This window comes from Acomys russatus, chromosome 19, assembly GCF_903995435.1.
Source record: "Acomys russatus chromosome 19, mAcoRus1.1, whole genome shotgun sequence".
Lineage (NCBI taxonomy): Eukaryota > Metazoa > Chordata > Mammalia > Rodentia > Muridae > Acomys > Acomys russatus.
Window position 1 is genome coordinate 51,934,201 of NC_067155.1, and position 19,675 is coordinate 51,953,875.

At 48.1% G+C, this 19,675-nt stretch overlaps 1 protein-coding gene across 1 annotated transcript; it reads left to right on the plus strand.

Moving 5' to 3' along the window:
• The first annotated feature begins 4,859 nt into the window (after positions 1-4,859).
• Rilpl2 (Rab interacting lysosomal protein like 2) lies at positions 4,860-15,915 on the plus strand. Its single transcript, XM_051161488.1, has 4 exons — positions 4,860-5,252; positions 11,991-12,142; positions 12,896-13,000; positions 15,480-15,915. The coding sequence occupies exons 1-4, from the start codon at positions 4,944-4,946 to the stop codon at positions 15,508-15,510; spliced, it is 597 nt and encodes a 198-aa protein (XP_051017445.1). The 5' UTR covers positions 4,860-4,943; the 3' UTR covers positions 15,511-15,915.
• Positions 15,916-19,675: the final 3,760 nt, after the last annotated feature.

A 19,675-nucleotide genomic window follows, 5' to 3' on the forward strand; every position in this document is an offset into this window, starting at 1 on the left:
GGCTGATCTTTGTCAGTTCGAGGCCAGCGTGGTCTACAATGATAGTTCCAGGACAACCAGGGGATATTACACAGAGAAACCCTGTCTCGGGAAGGGGAAAAAAAAAAAAAAAAAAAAAAAAAGACAGAAAGAAAGGAAAGGAAAGAAAAAGAACTTGCTTTGAGCCGGGTGTGGTGGCGCACGCCTTTAATCCCAGCACTCGGGAGGCAGAGGCAGGTGGATCACTGTGAGTTCGAGGCCAGCCTGGTCTACAAAGCGAATCTAGGACAGCCAAGGCTACACAGAGAAACCTTGTCTCAAGAAAAAAAACAAAACAAAACACTTGCTTTGTAGACCAGACTGGCCTTGAACTCAAAGAAACCGACTTGCCTCTGCCTCCTGAGTCGTGGGATTAAAGGCGTGAACCTTTCTCCCATCTCTTGAAAAAGTTGATTATATCCAGTCTATATACAGGAGTGGATATTTTAAGAATAAGGAGATTTCACGGTTTTGTTTGTTGTTGTTGTTATTTTTTGAGACAGGGTTTCTCTGTGTAGCCTTGGCTGTCCTGGACTCACTCTGTAGACCACGCTGTCTTCGAACTCACAAAGCTCCGTCTGCCTCTTGTTGTTTTGTTTTGTTTTTCTGCCTGCCTCTGCCTCCCAAGTGCCGGGATTAAAGGCGTGGGCCATCAACCGCTCTGCTTCAGTTGTTGTACTTTTTAACATGATGACAAAAATGTAAATTGACAGTTGGTAGACTACTTGAATGTGCAATTCCTTTTCTTTTTTCTTTTTCTTCTCTTTGTTTGTTTTTCAAGACAGGGTTTCTCTGTGTACCCTTGGCGGTCCTGGGCTGGCCTCAGCAGGGGAAGGGGCTGTATTCATTCATTAATAAGACACTTAGGTTGGTTCCATATCTTGTGCGTTGTGAATTGTGCTGTGATAAACACTCAGATTCTCATTAACAGCCTCACATCACCTGCCAGTCCCTGAGTCAAACCCATTGCACTCACTGCATGGAACCTTAAGACAGGGGCTGTCCAAGCCGGGGGCTTGGTGGCCTTAATCCTTTAATCAGGATGGCAGAGGCAGGTGAATTGCTGTGAGTTTCAAGGCCAGCCTGGTCTACAGTGGTAGTCCAGTACAGCCAGGGTTATGTGTAAACAAAGAAACCCTGTTTTGACAACCAAAAAAATCCAGTTACTACTGATACAGAGAGACTGAAACAAGCATCTGCACAGCACTTTTCCTGCACACAGCACACGGCTCCTTCCCTAAGAGCCAACTAAATGGGAGCTCCTTAGTCTAGGAATGTGCCAGGCCCTGGCTGCTTTCCTGTATAAATGAACGTGATAGATAGAACCCTGAAGCAGCCACATGGGGCACAGGCAGTGTCACAAGGAGCCAGAGGACCTGAACAATATGCTCATGTCCCCACGGTTGGTGGAACATTTTTTATCTGTGGGTGTCAGCCACCAAAGACCTCCAGTTCCACTTTGATTACCCGTGACCCCACCCACCCACTTACTTGTGCTTTCTTTCCGTGTCCATGTTTTTCCTCTCTGTCTTAGCTTATCTCAAGAGAATAGTGTTGGGTTTTTGGTGGTGGTCGTGGTGGTGTTTTTTTTTGGGGGGGGTTGTTTGTTTATTGAGACAGGGTTTCTCTGTGTAACCAAGGCTATCCTGAAACTCACTTTGTAGACCAGGCTGGATTCAAACTCACAGCGATCCACCTGCCTCTGCCTCCCAAGTACTGGGAATTAAAGGTGTGCACCATCATGCCCAGCCTAGGAATAGTGGTTTATAAAAAGAGAGAGAAAGAAAAGGCCAAGTTATTTAGTTTTTCAGGGACAGTAGAGTGTGTGGGGGGAAGGGAGAGAAAAGATCAGACCAGGAAAGAAGAGTACACATTCAAGACGTGCCGTGCATCTCTCCAGAGGAGGTGCCTTGAAATTAGTTTGGTTTTTGTTTCTTGTTTTCTTTTTCTCTCTCTCTCCCTCTCTTTTTTTGTTTGTTTTTGTTTTTGAGACTGGATCTTTATATATGGCCCTGGTTGGTCTGGGCCTCCCTGTGTAGACCAGACTGGCCTTGAATTTAGATCCGTCTACCTCCATCCGACTGCTGGGATTAGAGATGTGTGCCTTTAAGTAACTGATTTCTGCTTTGTGTGCACCTGGGTCACAGTATGCATGAGGAGAGCAGAGGGTTCTCCTCTCTCTTCTACCTTGCTGAGGCAGTGGCCCTCTCATTTCTTCTGCTATGCTGTGGACTCCAGACCACGGGTGGCCCAGAGCTTCTAGATGATTCTCTTGATGTGAACCACTGCATGTGGCTCTTCCCATGTGTTTTGTGGGACACAACTTGAATCATCAATTTGTGTAGCTAAAACATTTACCCAAAAATCACCTCCCTGGTCCCACTTTGGTATGTCAACCATCATTTTGCCATCTTTCCTATCATGAAAGGATATGAGGTAGAGAGGAAGGATGCTGTGAAGCTCCACAGCGTCAGTTTCAGGGGAATTGTACTGACCTTTTGGCAGGGTCAGTGATTTGGGAGCATTCCGGGCTGTCTTGATGGTTGGGCATGTTAAAGGTCATGAGCAACCCAGGGAGTCCAGGGATGTCAGGGCTCAAGCACACGGACTGAGTCCCAGTCCGTGGAACCCAGGAAAAGATGGGGCATGATGGCCCACATCTGTAATGGCCCACATCCTCTGTGATGGCCCACATCTCACAGGCCAGGCAGCCGAGCTGAGTCGGGGAGCCCCAGCTGCAGGGAGAGACCCCGTCTCAAAAACAAATAAGGGTCCAGCACAGCCAAGGCTACACAGAGAAACCCTGGCTCAAAAAAAACAAAACAAAACAAAACAAAAAACAGATAAAGTAGAGGGCCAATGAAATGACTCAGAGTAGGAGCAAGCACGGGACACGAGTTCCGCACTTGGAAGCCACACTAAAAAGACCAGACACAGTGCTGTGTGTGTGTTGGTCCAGCGCTTCGACAACGAGGAAGGCATTGGTGCTGTGGCACACTCCTGTGATCCCAGCACTGTGGGGAGCAGAGGCAGGAGGATCATTGTCTGGTCCAGGCCAGCCTAGTCCACAAAGCAAGTCTAGGACAGCCAAAGCTACACAGAGAAACCCTGTCTCGAAAAACCAAACAAAGCCGGCAGTGGTAGTGCACGCCTTTAATCCCATCACTTGAGTGGCAGAGGTAGGCGGATTGCTGTGAGTTCGAGGCCAGCCTGGTCTACAAAGTGAGTCCAGGATGGCCAAGGCTACACAGAGAAATCGTCTGGGGTGCTGGGAGTCACATTTAGAACTTCACGGTGCTAAGTTTAGAATGTGTTGCTATCTGATAGTTCTCTCCCTTCACCTCCAGGGCTGATCCCAGCCTCAAGGTTCTCCTCCCCGCCCCCCAATGGTTTTTTGAGACAGGGTCTCTCTCTGTGTCACCTTGGCTGTCCTGGACTCACTTTGTAGACTAGGTTGGCTTCAAATTCACAGCGATCCGCCTGCCTCTGCCTCTCAAGTGCTGGGGCACACACTTCTCTCTCATACAAGATTTATGTATTTATTATGTATACAGTGCTCTGCCTGCATGTGTGCCTGCCCACCATAAGAGGGCACTAGATCTCATTATAGATGATTATGAGTCACCATGTGGTTGCTGGGAATTGAACTCTGGACCTTTGGTAGCGCAGCCAGTGCTCTTAACCTCTGAGCCATCTCTCCAGCCCCTCTTTTACTTGTTTTTAATAACAGGGAGCTGATTTCCCTTCTCTAACTAGGATTTCTTCTATTCTGGACATTTCCTGGAAAGGAAGTCATGTGTATGTGGCTTTTAGTGCCTGCTTTTTTTCTCTTTAGTAGCCCGTTTTCAGGCTAATTCACGATGTAAGAGAGTGGACGCTCCCTGCATTTCCTCACGCATGTAATGAGATATACCTGGCTAGCCAACAAGATACCTAGCTCAGAGACGGGCGTGGTGGCGCACGCCTTTAATCCCCGCACTTGGGAGGCAGAGGCAGGCGGATCGCTGTGAGTTCGAGGCCAGCCTGGTCTACAAAGTGAGTCCAGGATGGCCAAGGCTACATAAAGAAACCCTGTCTCGAAAAACCAAAAAAAAAAAAAAAAAAAAAAAAAAAGATACCTAGCTCAGCGGTAAAGGTCGCTGTTGCCACGCTCCACCAACTGCTCCTCCTGCCCAACTCAACACCTGCAGGATGTTTTTTGCTACACGAATTTTTTTATTTCCGTTTTGCTTTTGGTCTTTCGAGACAGAGTTTCTCTGGGAAAAAAAATTTTTTTTTAACTCTTCAATAGAGACCTGGAGTTTCCCTCCCCTGCCATGCAAATTCGACAGCTGGAAAGCTCGATTTTGTAAAAAGTTGTGAGGGTTTTGGTGGGGGGAGGGTTGTTTTTTTTTTTTTGGTTTTTTGAGACAGGGTTTCTCTGTGTAGCCATGGCCATCCTGGACTCACTTTGTGGACCAGGCTGGCCTCGAACTCACAGCGATCCGCCTGCCTCTGCCTCCCGAGTGCTGGGATTAAAGGCATGCGCCACCACGCCCGGCTGGGGGGGTTGTTTTTAAACCTTTCCATGACCACTCTGGAAAGCCCGCCTCCGTCTCCATGGAAACCAGGCTTCTCACGCGCCCGTCACCAAGGGCGGAGCTACGGGAGGCTCCTCCCCCTCGGGCTACCAGGCCCCTGGTGCGTGGTTCCCCCACTTCTTTCCTGCTTTGCTTTCCAGGCCTCCTTCTCGGTGTCCCGCAACAAATGGAGCACGGCTGTGCTGCAGCGCGCGATTAGGTGCTTCCCTCGACTCGACGCATTTCCCCGGGGCCACCCAGACTGCACACGCCGTGGACTCGGCCCAGAGAAAAGTTTCCTGGACCCCAGAACCTGTGGACGCGTAGGTGACAGCAGCCCCGAGGGTCGCCCAAGTCGGAAGCACCATGGAGGAGCCCCCTGTGCGGGGGGAGGAGGAAGACGGAGAGGATGAAGAGGGCGCTCTGGCCAAGAGCCCCCTGCAGCTGACCACCGACGACGTGTACGACATCTCCTACGTGGTGGGCCGCGAGCTGATGGCCCTGGGCAGCGACCCCCGAGTCACCAGGCTGCAATTCAAGATCGTGCGTGTGATGGAGATGCTGGAGGCGCTGGTGACCGAGGGCAGCCTGGCGGTCGAGGAGCTGAGGATGGAGAGAGACAACCTCAGGCAGGAGGTGGAGGGGCTGCGGAGAGCCAGTGCTTCAGGAGCCCAGGTGAGGAGACCTCAGTCTGGAAGTTTTCCGGCAGTCGATGGTTAATGAGTACCACCTACTGTTTCGTTTTCAAATTTAGTTTCTTTCTTTCTTTCTTTCTTTTTTAATGTAACCTTTATTTTTATGTCTCTGGGCGTTTTCCCTTCAGGTATGTCTGCACCACATGTACATAGCGTCCCTGGAGGGCAGTAGAAGGCATTGGGCCCCTACCCCCATAGTTTTATAGATGGTTGTCATATGAGTGCTGGGAATCGAACTAAAGCCCTCTACAAGAGCAGCCAGTGCACTTACCCTATGAGTTATATCCTGCCCTGATTTTCTTTTCTTTTCACACCAGGGTTTCTCTGTGTAGCATTGACTGTCCTAGAATTCTCTCTATAGACCAGGTTAGCCTCGAACTCACAAAGATGCCTCTGTCGCTGCCTTCCAAGTGCTGGGATTAAAAGCGTGCACCGCCACTGTACAGTTTACTTTCTATTTTTAAAAAAGTATTTACTTATGTATATTATTAATGTGAGCATGTGTGCCAGTGTGTGTGTGTGTGTGTGTGTGTGTGTGTGTGTGTGCGCGCGCGTGTGTGTCAAAGGATAAGTTTGTAAGGTGATTTTCTCCTTGCACCATGCCAGCTCTGAGGATGGAACTCATTGCCTCAAGTGTGTTGGCAAGCACCTTTAACTTCTGAGCCATCTCTCTAGTCCCTCCCACTGCATCTTGGACTTTTACCTCCAGCAATGGCTTCAAGTGTTACCATATTTCAGAACCACTTTCTTTTTTTTCTTTTTCTTTTTCTTTTTCTTTCTCTCTCTCTCTCTCTCTCTCTCTCTCTCTCTCTCTCTCCGCTCCCTCCTCTCTCTCTCTCTCTCTCTCCTCTCTCTCTCTCTCTCTGTGTGTGTGTGTGTGTGTGTGTGTGTGTTTCTCTGTGTAACAGTCCTGGAACTCTCTTTGTAGACCAGGCTGGCCTCGAACTCACAGACATCCACCTGTCTCTGCCTCCCGAGTGCTGGGATTAAAGACTGGGAGTTCAAGGCCAACCTGGTCTACAAAGTGAGTCCAGACCAGCCAAGGCTACACAGAGACACCTCGTCTCAAAAAACAACAAAGAAAGGGACAGCATCAAAGCCCAGAATTGCTAGAGTAAGTGGGTCTGAGCAGGGGGCCAAGAAGCTGCTGTTGTGTCAGTGGTTTGGGGTGGGCGTGCTGGGTAAGCAAGCACCATACTCAGTCACGTACCCCACTCCTTCCTTTATTATTTTTGGTTGGTTCTTTCTTTTCTTTTCTTTTTCTTTCATAGCAGGACCTCACTAAGTAGATCTCACTGGCCTGGAACTTTCCATGTAGTACAGACTAGCCTCAAACTCGCAGACATCCTCCTGCCGAAGTACCCCAGGGTGCTGAGATTACAAGCATGAGACACTATGCCCAGCTTAAACAAAACAAAAATTCTAAGAAAGGACTTCCTGTAACTACACACACACACACACACACACACACACACACATACAAGCACACACATGTGCACTTGCTCTCGAGGCACACAGGCATCATGCATTTCCGAGTCTAAGTTTCTGAGTTTTGTTTTTGTTTTCGTTGTTGTGGTTTGGTTTTGGTTTTCTGAGACAGGGTCTCGCTATGTAGCCTTGGCTGTCCTGGACTTGCTTTGAAGACCAGGCTGGTCTCGAACTCACAGCAATCTGCCTGCCTCTGCCTCCCGAGTGCTGGGATTAAAGGCCTGCCCCACCATACCCGGCCCAACTTTCTGAGTTTTCAATCCATTTTTTTTTTCAGAGCTGAGGGTGGACTCCAGGGTGTTGTCATTCCGAACAGCTGCTCGCTTGCTGAGCTGCACCCCGCAACACCTCTTTTATTTCACGTACTGCTTTCTTGTTTTGTATCATTTATAGCAAGGTCTCACGCTGTAGCTCAGACTGGCTTTGAACTCCTTCTGCCTTGGTCATTGTGAGTGTTGGAATTAAGGATGTGACAGTGACAACTGTACCTGCAGAGGCACAGTGCTTCCATAGCCATCTTAGGTACCTTGGAGGTTCAAGGAAAGTTTAACTACTTGGGCTGCCTGGGCAGTTCAGCCATACTCACGCTGTTTGGTACACTTGGGTCTTCAGGCTCGGGGAAATAGAGGAAGCTGCTCTGTGGCCTGGGAACGGTGGTTTCCCCCACTGGGTCACGGACACCAGATGAGGTGGCAGATTTTCTTCCTTTACTACAGTCTTAAGGCATGGGGGGAGGGGGGAGCCGGATGTGGTGACGTATACATGGCTGTCATATCAGCTTGGGAAGCTAAGGCAAGACCCTAGAGAGTTTGAGGCAGCCTGGGCTATATGGCAAGACTCTGTCTCCTAAAAGAAAAGAAGAAGGAAAGAAAAAGCATAAAACAGAAGAATAGAGTTCACCGAGGAAATGTTTTATTAAAATATTATGTTCTTTTTAAAAAAGTAGGTGTGGGCTGGAGAGATGGCTCAGAGGTTAAGAGGACTGGCTGCTCTTCCAGACGTCATGAGTTCAATTCCCAGCAACCACATGGTGCCTTAAAATCATCTATAATACTTTAATCCCAGCACTCAGGGGGGCAGAGGCAGGCGGATTTCTGTGAGTTCAAGCACAGCCTGGTCTACAAAGAGAGTCCAGGACAGTCAAGGCTACACAGAGAAAGCCTGTCTCAAAAAACAAAACAAAAAAATCTACAATATGATCTTATGTACTCTTCTGGTATGCAGACATACATGCAGGCAGAATACCGTACATATAATACATTTTTGTTTTGTTTTTGAAGACAAGGTTTCTCTGTCTAGCCTTCTAGTCTCAGGAAAGCCAAAAAATAGATAGGTAGGTAGGTAGGCAGAAGGACAGAGAGGGAGGGAGGGAGGGAGGGAGGGAGGAAGGGACGGAAACTGTGTTCTTTGGAAATTACTGTTTGATGATTTTCAAATTATTTTTACTTGTAGTCAAATCCATGTAACATGAAAGTTATTTTCCATCATCATTTATTTATTTTTGAAGCAATGCATCACTGTGTAGACCAGCATGATCTCAAACTCACAGAAATCCTGCCTGCCTCTGCCTCTCACAGTGCCAGTTTTTTGTTTTGTTCGTTGTTTTAAGTTTTATTTATTTATTATGTATACAGTGTTCTGCATGCATGTATGCCTGCAGGCCAGAAGAAGGCACCAAGATCTCATTATAGATGGTTGTGAGCCATCATGTGGTTGCTGGGAATTGAACTCAGGACCTTTGGAAGAGCAGGCAGTGCTCTGAACCTCTGAGCCAGCTCTCCAACCCCAGAGTGCCAAGTTTTATTTGTTTACTTAAAAATGATATTTTAGATTTATTCATTTTTCCTTCTGTATATGGATGCTTTGTCTGCATATATACGCACCATGTGCGTGCCTATTAGATCCCATGGAACTGGGGTAATTTATGGTTGTGAGCCACCACATGGGCGGCAGGACCCTAACCTGGGTCTCCTGCAAGAGCAACCAGTTCTCTCATTGTATTGCCTAGGCTGGCCTCACATGTCAGCCTCCTGGGTAACTGGTACCAGACAGGCACCACTGTGCCCATCTTACTTTCTGTCTCTGTGCATTGCTATTGGAGGCAGTTCATGTGATGAAGCTCTTTTCCTTTTGTGTGTATGTTGGGGGTGGGGGTTCGAGACAGGGTTTCCCTGTGTAGCCCTAGCTGTCCTGGAACTCACTTTGTAGACCAGGCTGGCCTCAAACTCAGAGAGATCGGCCTGCCTATGCCTCCCTAATGCTGGGATTACAGACGCGTGCTACCACACCCGGCTTCTTTTCCTTGTTTGTGACGGGCTCTCATGTAGCCCAGGCTGCTCTTGGACCTAGGATGTAGCTAAGGCTGGCCTCGAACTTGTGACACTTCCCAAGCGCTGGCATGACACGTATGCGCCAGCACACTTGGCCTCATATGATGAGCACTTGAGTATTTCTCTCACCCGTTCACTCCTCTCTTCTTCTTCTTTTTTTTTTTTTGGTTTTTCGAGACAGGGTTTCTCTGTGTAGCCTTGGCCATCCTGCACTCACTTTGTAGACCAGGCTGGCCTCGAACTCACAGCGATCCGCTTGCCTCTGCCTCCCGAGTGCTGGGATTAAAGGCGTGCGCTACCACGCCCGGCCACTCCTCTCTTCTTTTTCCCTGTGTGCAAATTTAACATTGAGATGATATGAAGGTGCATGCCTTAAAGAAAACAACCCCCCCACCCCCTCAACCCAACCCACCCTCCCCCACCCCAACCCACCCTCACCTCACCCTCTCCCCACCCCCACCCCACCCTCACCCCACCTCCCCCTCCCCCACCCCACCCTCACCTCACCCCATCCCACCCTCACCTCACCCCCACCCCACCCTCACCCCACCCCACCCTCACCCCACTTCTCTGCCCAACCTGCCACTCTCCTGAGTCTCCTCCCTAGAGAGCTTTTGAATGATCCTTTCCTTCCATCCACTCACGGAGCAACATGTGGCCGTGTTTTCCCTTTGATTTGCAGTCATGTGACCGCCACACTAGTTGCTAGGCTTCTCCTTGACTTCCCCGCAATGTGACAGATAGTCGCAATGTGGCAGATAGTCGGACTGAACCAGGAGACGAGCCTCTCGGAACATGGTGCTGCATGTCAGTCGGCCCAGCAAGCAGTCAGGAGGCAGAGGCAGGGGGATTATTAGAAAGAAATGTGGGACCAGCCAGAAGTCTATACTGAGCTCTGTGTCCCAGCACCCACATGGCAACTCACAACTGTCTGTAACTCCAAGGTCTGACACCCTCACACCAATGTACACAGATTAAAGTTAATTAAAATATTAAAAAAAAAAAAAAAGACCAAAAGCAAGCCAGGTGTGGTGGTGCACACACCTTTAATCCCATCACTGGGGAGGTGGAGACAGGGGAATCGCTGTGAGTTCAAAGCCAGCCTGGTTTACAAAGTGACTCTAGGACAGGCAGGGCTGTTACACAGAGAAAAGTTTTCTCTAAAAGTCTGGGATAAATAAATAAATAGATAGATAATAAATAAATAATAAATAAATAAATAAATAAATAAGAGACCCATATCCAACCAGCCAAATATACAAATAGAACAAAAAGATCAAAAACTGTCAGACATGGTGGCACAGCCTTTAATCCCATTTAATTCCAGCACTAGGAAGGACGAGGCAGGGGGATCTCAGTGAGTTCAAGGCCAGCCTGGTCTACAGAGTGAATTCCAGGACAGCCAGGGATACGTACCCTGTCTCAAAAGCAAACAACCCTTTCCCCTAAAGAAAACCGGGATCTGTTTTTTTATCCTCTAGGTAGGGCTAGTGGTTTTCCTAGCACACCATTTTCCTAATGCCCTACCCCCATTTGGTTTTTTGGTTTTCTGGGTGGTTTTTGTTCTTGTTTATTTTTGAGGCAGGGTCTCTTTGTGGCAGTCTTGGAACTCCCTATATAGACCAGGCTGGCCTTGAAATTCACAGAGATCCGCCTGCCTCTGCCTCCTGGGTGCTGGGATTAAAGGCTTGTGCCACCACACCTGGCCTTATTTTTGTTTTATTCTCTGGATTCAGGCTGGGTAAAACATTTCCCTAGTGCCTTTCAGCCGCCCAAGTGACTCAGACAGCCAAGATAACACAAAGAAACCCCGTCTTTCCAGACTAAACGAAACAAAACAAAAAAAGAATATGAGGAATATCTTTGTTTTTCAGCGGACTTGTTATCAGTGGTGGGGTTCCTGAACTGAGTGTCCTCCAATCGTACAGAAGCTTTCATCTCCCCCAGAGGCAAAGCAATGGAGCCAAGAGACTAAGAACACAGCCACAGTATGACTGTGTCCCATGGGAGTCACATGGATTTTCACATTACATAATACATTGTACCTTGTGACCGTTGTTCAGCATTTTCATGGGTGTTATTTTGGGTGCTGGGGAAAGACCTCCAGCATCACCCGTGTGAGGCAGGCATGCAGCACTCAATGTCTTCTTCCTTTTTAAAAAAAGATATTAATTATGATACATACTCTGTCTGCATGTATACCTGCATGCCAAAAGAGGACACCAGATCACATTATAGATGGTTGTGAGCCACCATATAGTTGCTGGGAATTGAACTCAGGACCTCTGGAGTAGCAGTCAGTGCTCTTAACCTCTTAGTCATCTCACCAGCCATGTGCTCTGATTTTTGTTTGTTTGTTTCTTCTTCTTCTTCCTCCTCCTCCTCTTCCCCTTCTCCTCCTTTCTCCTTTCTCATTTCTTCTTTTTCTTTCTTTTCCCAGACAGGGTTTCTCTGTGTAGTCCTTGGCTGTCCTGGACTCACTCTATAGACCAGGCTGGCCTCGAACTCACAGCTATCTCTTACCTCTGCCTCCCTGAGTGCTGGGATTACAGGCTAGAGCTACTGTGTCCAGCCTGTACTCTGGTTTTCATCAATGCATTTGTCCATTCTATAGAAGGACTGACTATTCAAGTCCTTCTCAGTCTGAGCAGTAATAGGACTTTCAAACTTTTGTGTTATTCATCTCCATCCCTCAGTTAATGTAATGTGCTCCTTGGTCATCCTTCCTCTGCTCCAGTGGTGGCATCAGCTGCTCTGAGGAGCCCTGGGTCCCCTCTCAGGCATTGGCACTACTTTATGAAACCTCAAAGGGCCCCTGGGAGCCACAGACCCAACCTTTCCCTTCAGGGACTGCTGTGGCCCAGTGTGGTGACTGACCCTCTTGGCATATTGTCTTTCAGGTGAACTTGGGACCAGACAAAATGGTAGTGGATCTGACAGACCCCAATCGCCCCCGCTTCACTCTGCAGGAGCTGCGGGACGTGCTGCAGGAGCGCAACAAGCTCAAGGCACAGCTGCTGCTGGTGCAGGAGGAACTGCAGTGCTACAGGAGGTAGGCTCCCTGCGGAGGCCCAAGATGCTCACCGCGTTATATGCTGCCTCCTGTGCTCACTCACCTAGTTTCCTGAACACTCACTATGTGCCAGGCACCAAGGGCACAGCTGCACAACACTCACAGTGTGGGCTCTTAGTGGGAAAGGTCCTTGACGGTCTAGTGGGAAGACCTGTCTAGCCAGCCTGGAGGTGGTGGCATGGGCATTCAATCCCAGCACTCAGGAGGCAGAGGCAGGTGTATCTCTGTGAGTTCGAGGCCAGCCTGGTCTACCAAGTGAGTTCCAGGACAGCCAGGGCTACACAGAGAGACAATGTCTTGGGAGAAGCAGGGGAGGAAGTGTGTCATGTGCCTGTAACCCTGGCCCTCTAGAAGTGGAGGCAGGAGGATCATAAATTCAGAGGCAAGCCTGTACTACAAGAGACCCTGTCTGTACAAACATACATTTCATCCATGTGTGGTCTTGCATAGCTGGGATCCCAGTGTCAGTCTGGAGGATCAGGAGTTCAAGGCAGCCTGGGCTGTGTTGTAAGACCCCGACTCAAAACAACAGTGTCAAACTTGATAGAACATGCTTTTAATACCAGCAGTCAAGGAGCAGAGGCAGGCCCATCTCTATAAGGTACAGATTGTGAGGTCTTGTCTCAAAACACAACAACAAATACCTTATCTTATTTACTTTTGGTGTCCAGGATGGAAAAGAGATTTGCATTAAATCTATTTATTTGCCCTTCTTCTCCTGTTTTTCTCCAGTGGTCTTCTTCCACCTACAGAAACTCCAGGAGGAAGAAGGGAGAAGGATGCTGTAGTTACCGTGGGCAACGGTGAGAAGGAGGAGAGGACCATCATGAAGAAGCTGTGAGTCACCTGGATGCCCCATCACTGCTAGACCATGACCACGAGATGCTGTGGGTTGAGGGGAGGCTGACCAGCCCTGGGATGGGGAGGCTCTCCTCTCTCCTGGAATGTGGCTGCAGCCAATAGGAACGTTTTATGCCACTTAGTTATATCTGTGAACCAATGCTGGGGGAAGTCTAAATATCGGACCCACCCTGGCAAGGTGTGGGCAAGAGTCTGCTCACTGAATGAGCATTTCTCTGACCATGTTACTTTGAACACTAAGTTATTCATATCATTATAATTATTCATAGGTTAACTTTCCAAGGTCTTACCTAGTGAGGGTCCAAACATAGTAAATGGAATAGTACAAATATTGTGAGTTTTCAGCTGGGTGTGGTAATACACACCTTTAATCCCAGCACTCGAGAGGTACAGGCAGGTGGATCTCTGTGAGTTTGAGGCCAACCTAGTCTATAAGAGAGTTCCAGGGCAGTCAGTGTCCATTACATAGAGAAACCCTGTCTTGAAAAACCAGAAAAGGAGCTGGGCGTGGTGGCGCACGCCTTTAATCCCAGCACTTGGGAGACAGAGGCAGGTGGATGGCTGTGAGTTCAAGGCCAGCTTGGTCTATAAAGTGAGTCCAGGACAGCCAAGGCTACACAGAGAAACCTTGTCTCAAAAAACAAAACAAAAACAAAAACAAAAAAGAAAAGAAAATCAGAAGAAAAAAAAAAGGTGAGTTTTCAATTGCATGCTGTTGTAAGCAGTGTGATGAAATGTTTTGCCTCCCACTATGTCTAGTCTGGGATATGACTCATGAGGTTGTCTTTTCGTGGCCAGCTTCTGTCCAGTCATCACTTAGTAGCCATCTTGGTGACAAATACAGCAAGGTCTGTCTTCTAGTGACCCTCTTGGTAACAGTGGTTCTGAGGTAGGGTACTGGCTACTTGCTATGCTAAAGAGATACTATCTCTAAGGAACTTGGCTTAAATAGAAAGGAGGATAGCTGGGCCTGGAGAGATGGCTGGGCAGTTAAGAGCCATTCCTGTTCTTCTGTTCTGAGGGCTTCCATTGCCGGGATGAGATACCTGCACAAAAGCAAATTAGGGAAGGAAGGGTTGTTTGTTTGTTTGTTTGTTTGTTTGTTTGTTTTACTGCCACTTCCACCTCACAGTTCATCATCAAAAGCAGTTAGGGCAGTGTTGTGTGACAAAACTTTTCCTGGGGCACGCTAGATATATGCCTGCCTTAGTCCAATTGGGAACTCACAGCAGACCAAAGTACGGATACCACCAAAGTCCAACTTGGTGAACCATGAGGTCTTTTTTGTTTTGTTTTTTAGTTTTTCGAGACAGGATTTCCTTGTATAGCCGTGGGACTAAAGCATGCGCCACCATGTCCAGCTGAACAATGAGCTTTGTTATTGTTGGTTTTTGTTTTTTTGGTTGGTTGGTTTTGGTTTTTCGAGACAGGATTTCTCTGTGTAGTCAGGCTGGCCTGGAACTCACAGCAATCCATCTGCCTCTGCCTCCTGAGTGCTGGGAGTAAAGGTGTGTCCCACCAAACCTGCCATCCTAGCCCTCTTTTTGTTTTGCATTAAAAACTTTTTTTTTTTTTTTTTTGAAACAGACTCTCACTAAAAGTTGCCCAGACTGGCCTTGAACTCCTGATACTCCTGCCTCTACCGCCCAAGTGCTGAGATTACAGATGAGGGCCACTACCACTGCAACCAGCTTCGGGTCCCACGTGTGGACAGCACACGGCGCTAAGCTGAAGAGTATCATGAGGTTCCCAGTGAGCTCCGATGTTTGCTCTCTGGTATTTCTCTGTCTAAATGAAACCTCTAGAAGGCAGAAACCACTGTTTTCTTTCAGCCTCCCCTTTGGAAATTCTGAGAAAATTCACTGGTATTTGAGCCAAATATGGCAAAAGAAAAAATGTCTGTGGCCACAAGGCTATAGATTTACATTAGGTAAGCTCATTAAACCAGTGGAAGGAATGAGGGGACAGGTGGCTTTCTAAGTAAGAATGTCAGGCTAAGGATTTTTGTCTTTGCCAGGGAAGGACTCTGTTCCCTGTGTGAACAGACCAGGACAGCAGAGGACGCAAGAGTACTCATCACTATGGCTTTGGTTGTCGTCTGGCGTGTTTTCCAAGACAGGGTTTCTATGTGTAGCCTTGCCTGTCCTGGACTCGCTTTGTAGACCAGGCTGGCCTCGAACTCACAGTGATCCACCTGCCTCTGCCTCCTGAGTACTGGGATTAAATTTATTTGGTTGTTTATGGTGCTCATGCCCCAGGAGATGTGTGGAGTTCAGACAGTAAATGACATTAGATTGTCTTCTTCCACCACATGGGTCCAGGGACCAAGCTCAGGTTGTCAGCTTGGGGCGAGTGCCTTTACCCACTGTAACATCCCACAGGCCTCTGAATGGAACCTGAGGCCGCAGCCTGCAAGACTGTCTTTTTCCATGCTCTCTCCTTTCCCCTCACCCAGGTTCTTCTTCCGGTCAGGGAAGCACACCTAGATTGAAAGCCACCACTAAGGTGCTGACCGTCTGACTTGATAATTGCCAAGATGCCTTCTGGAACCATCCTTCTGTGCCATGTATGTACTTTGGGCCCGCTCACTCATCTACCCCTCAGAGCAGTCACAGGAAGATGTTCACACAGCTTACCTGTTCCCTGGGGTCAGAAACTGGAGAGCCACCAAGCTTTGGCCAGGGCAGGCAGAGCGAGGGAAGAGAGTATGGCCATATCCTGCCTCTACACATGGACAGAGGCCTCTGGCCTGCAGCCTGCTCAATGATAATCCAGTCATTAACATGTGGCAGGGAAAAAATGGAATTAACTTCACTGATATTTGGTGAATACTTGATTTTTCTCATACAACTTTACATGAATTTTGTATTAAAGCAGAATGACCTTTATAGTTTCCATTACTGTTTCAGAGTGGTCTCTTTTTATTTTTTTGAGACAGGGTTTCTTTATGTATACTTGGCTGTTTTGGGCTCGTTTTATAGACCAGGCTGGCCTCACACTCACAGCAATCCGACTGCCTCTGCCTCCTGAGTGCTGGGATTAAAGGCACCACCGAGTGGTTTCCTTGAGTCATGGTGGCGCATGTGCTTGCATACTGAACCCCAGTGAGGGGTCAGCCAGGGAGGATGAATCTCTGCAGACTGCAGGCCATGCCGACGATCTGACTCAAAAGGGACGCAAGCCTTTCAAGTTCAAGATTGGTACAATTAGCCGGGCGTGGTGGCGCACGCCTTTAATCCCAGCACTCGGGAGGCAGAGGCAGGCGGATCGCTGTGAGTTCAAAGCCAGCCTGGTCTACAAAGTGAGTCCAGGATGACCAAGGCTACACAGAGAAACCCTGTCTCGAAAATCAAAAAAAAAAAAAAAAAAAAGATTGGTACAATTGAAACACCTGCCATGTAGGTGCTGGAATTGCACCTGGGTCCTTAGGAAGATCAGTAGTCACTGCTCTTAACTGCTGAGTCATCTTGCCAGATGCCAGACAACAACCCTTTATTTTTAAACATTTACCTTTATTTTATATGCATTTGTGTTTTGCCTGCATGTATGTTTATGTGAGTGTCAGATCTGCCATATGGGTGCTGGGATTTGAACCCCCATCCTCCTGAGCAGTCAGTTCCCTCAAGTGCAGAGCCATCTCTCCAGCCCCCTGTAGTCCCCACCCCCAGGATAACTTTTGAGAGTCAGTTTTGGATTTTGGACTTCTGGAAACTTTGTTGAGGTAGGGCTGCTGACTCTGGGGCCTCTGGATAATTTTCAGCCTCTGCCTCCATCTTCCTGTCAAAACCTTGCCTGGCTCGGAACTCAGATCCATCTGCCTCAGACTAGTGGGATCAAAGGCGAGCGCCACAACCCGCTGGTATCTAGGCTTATACAGCTAGTGCTATAGACCAGGCTGGACTCGAACTCAGAAATCTACCTGTCTCTGCCTCCTGAGTTCTGGGATTACATGTGGCAGCTGGTGCTTTTACAGAGGCCATCTATAAGCCAGGCATGGTAGTGCACGCCTTTAATCCCAGCACTCGGGAGGCAGAGGCAGGCGGATCGCTGTGAGTTCGAGGTCAGCCTGGTCTACAAAGTGAGTCCGGGACAGTCAAGGCTACACAGAGAAACCCTGTCTCAAAAAACCATAAAACAAAACAAAAACAGAGGCCATCTATATCCAGCTTAAAATATTACAATTGGTCCGGGCGTGGTGGTGCACGCCTTTAATCCCAGCACTGGGGAGGCAAGAAGCAGATGGATTGCTGTGAGTTTGAGGCCAGCCTGGTCTACCAAGCGAGTCCAGGACAGCCAAGACTACACAGAACTCAGAAGCATTCACTATCAGCCTCAAGCACTTGGGAAAATTTGAAACAGATTTTCACTCTTAAGGTTATCTGCGTAGCTTCCCGTTCACAAAGCACTAGTCCAAGGCCTTTCTAAGGCTTTTTCAGTATCAGTGCATCGGATTTGCCCCTAGCATTCCTACTGCCATCTGTGTTGGGCACGAGAAACCCCAAAGACCACAGAACCTTCTACAAGGCATGACGTAATGCCCAAAGAGTGAGTCTTCAGAACACCCGTTGAGGGCAATAGGTAGGCTGTTCCTATTGACACAAGGCCACCGACTCCCAAAAGGTCACAAGTACTGAAATAACAAAGCTGGTAGGAATGACATGTGACTGGGACAGAGGTGCAGGTAGGATGGATAAGGTAAGGTGATGCTTATAAGCTGGATCTAGCACTTGAAGGCACTGTGGCATGTGCACCTGTGATCCCAGCACCAGGGCAGACTTCGCAGGAGCCCTCCAAGCCTTTTCCCTTTTATATAGGGTAATTAGGAGTCAAATTCTAAAAAAACAAAAAACAAACAAACAAACAAAAAACCCAGAAAAAAACAAAACCACCACCACAGGCTTCAATTCTGGCTCCCTAGGGCAAAACCTCAAAGTTCACTCTGCAGCAAATTAGATCCCAGTCTTTTTGTATTTATGTGCATAGCACAGTATGTATAAAGGTCAACATAATTTACAGAAATTGTCTCCGTGTGTGTGGGTCCCAGAGGTCAAACTTGGTGACAAGAACCTTTACATGGCAGGTGTGGTGGCGCACGCCTTTAATCCCAGCAGAGGCAGGTGGGTCTCTTGACTCAAGAGGCCAGGGTAGCCAGGATGTAAGAGAAACTCTTTAAAAATGAAAACAAAAAAGAAAAAAGGGGGCTGGAGAAATGGTTCAGGGGTTAAGAGCATCGGCTGTTCTTCCGAAGATCCTGAGTTCAATTCCCAGCAACCACATGGTGGCTCACAACCATCAATGAGATCTGGTATTTTCTGGTGTGCAGGTGTACATGCAGGTATACATAATAAAACAACAACAAACCAAACAACACATAGTTGGCCTTGCCTGGCAATAAATATTTTAATTTTTGCTTTATTTTTATGATGACAAATAAGTTTCAAGTTTATTTCCTTTTTTGTTTGCTATTTAAATACAAAGCTAAGCCACAAACAGGTACAACCAAGACAATTATCTCACAGTTACGCCCTCCCGTCGGATCCTCCTCCAAGTCTGGCCGCTGACCGGGCTAGCAACGGGTGTGGGGAAGACTTTCTCAGGTAGCACCATCATGAGGCTCGGGATGAGGGAGGTGGTAGGGACAGGGGACCTGGCTCCTGAGCCGCAGCAGCCCCTGGGCTGCAGGTGAACGGTGAGAACTAGCTCTTCCTAGGGAGGGGGAAGGCAGCCACCTACTCTTGCTAATCACAGGTCAGAACCGAAGTCACCCCGGCTCTCTGGCCGCTAAGCACCCTTCTGATGCCGGCAGGGGCCCTAGACTGGCAGCATCTGCACAGGACACCAGGAGTTCTGCCTTGACAGCAAGTAGAGAACTTTCCACGCAGCAGAATTGGGGTATGTGTGTGTATGGGGGGGAAGGGGTTATTAGTAATTTCTGGTCCCGCTACAAAACCTCACTTTTGATTAGAATAGGGCACCATCTCAAATCTTCTCTACACAAACCAGCCAGCCAAGCCAAAAAGATAAAAATAAAAGAACCCCAGAAAAAAAAGAAAAACGCATTCACTTCACTCCCTTCAAAACCTATATACATATAAGTTGTTTTCTGTGGTTTTTTTCTTTTTTTTTTCTTTTTAATTTTTTTTAATGTTTTGTTTTTTAAATTTTTTTATTTTTTAAAATAAATTCAGTGTTCACATTTCTATAAAGAATTAATGCAGTTTCAGGAGACCTGCCCTGCTTGGGCAGGACAACAGTGCTTTTCCCGGCCCGCCTCTAGTCTGACTGCCCACCCTGATGCTTCGAGGTGCCTGGAAAAGCCGTAAGCCTGTGGAGGAGGTCTGTTCCCGCGGGGCCTCCGAGCCCCAGGCTCAGTAAGCTTTGGAGAAAGCAGAGGGGAAGACTAGCTTACTGCGAAACTTTGTTAAAAAATATTCATACACATCAGTGGGTAGGCCTGTCAAGACGCTGAGGAGAACAAGAGCTTGGAGACATCCTGTCCAGGCTGTGCGTGGGGGGTGGCAGCACCCTCACACCCGCCTGTCCTTGGACGCGGGGTGCGGGGGAGTCCTGGCTTTCATCGCGGGCAGAGCCCGGCTTCCTAGTTCACGTTCAACTCCATTCTCTAAAACCTGTGCCGAGTCTTAGGCTGCG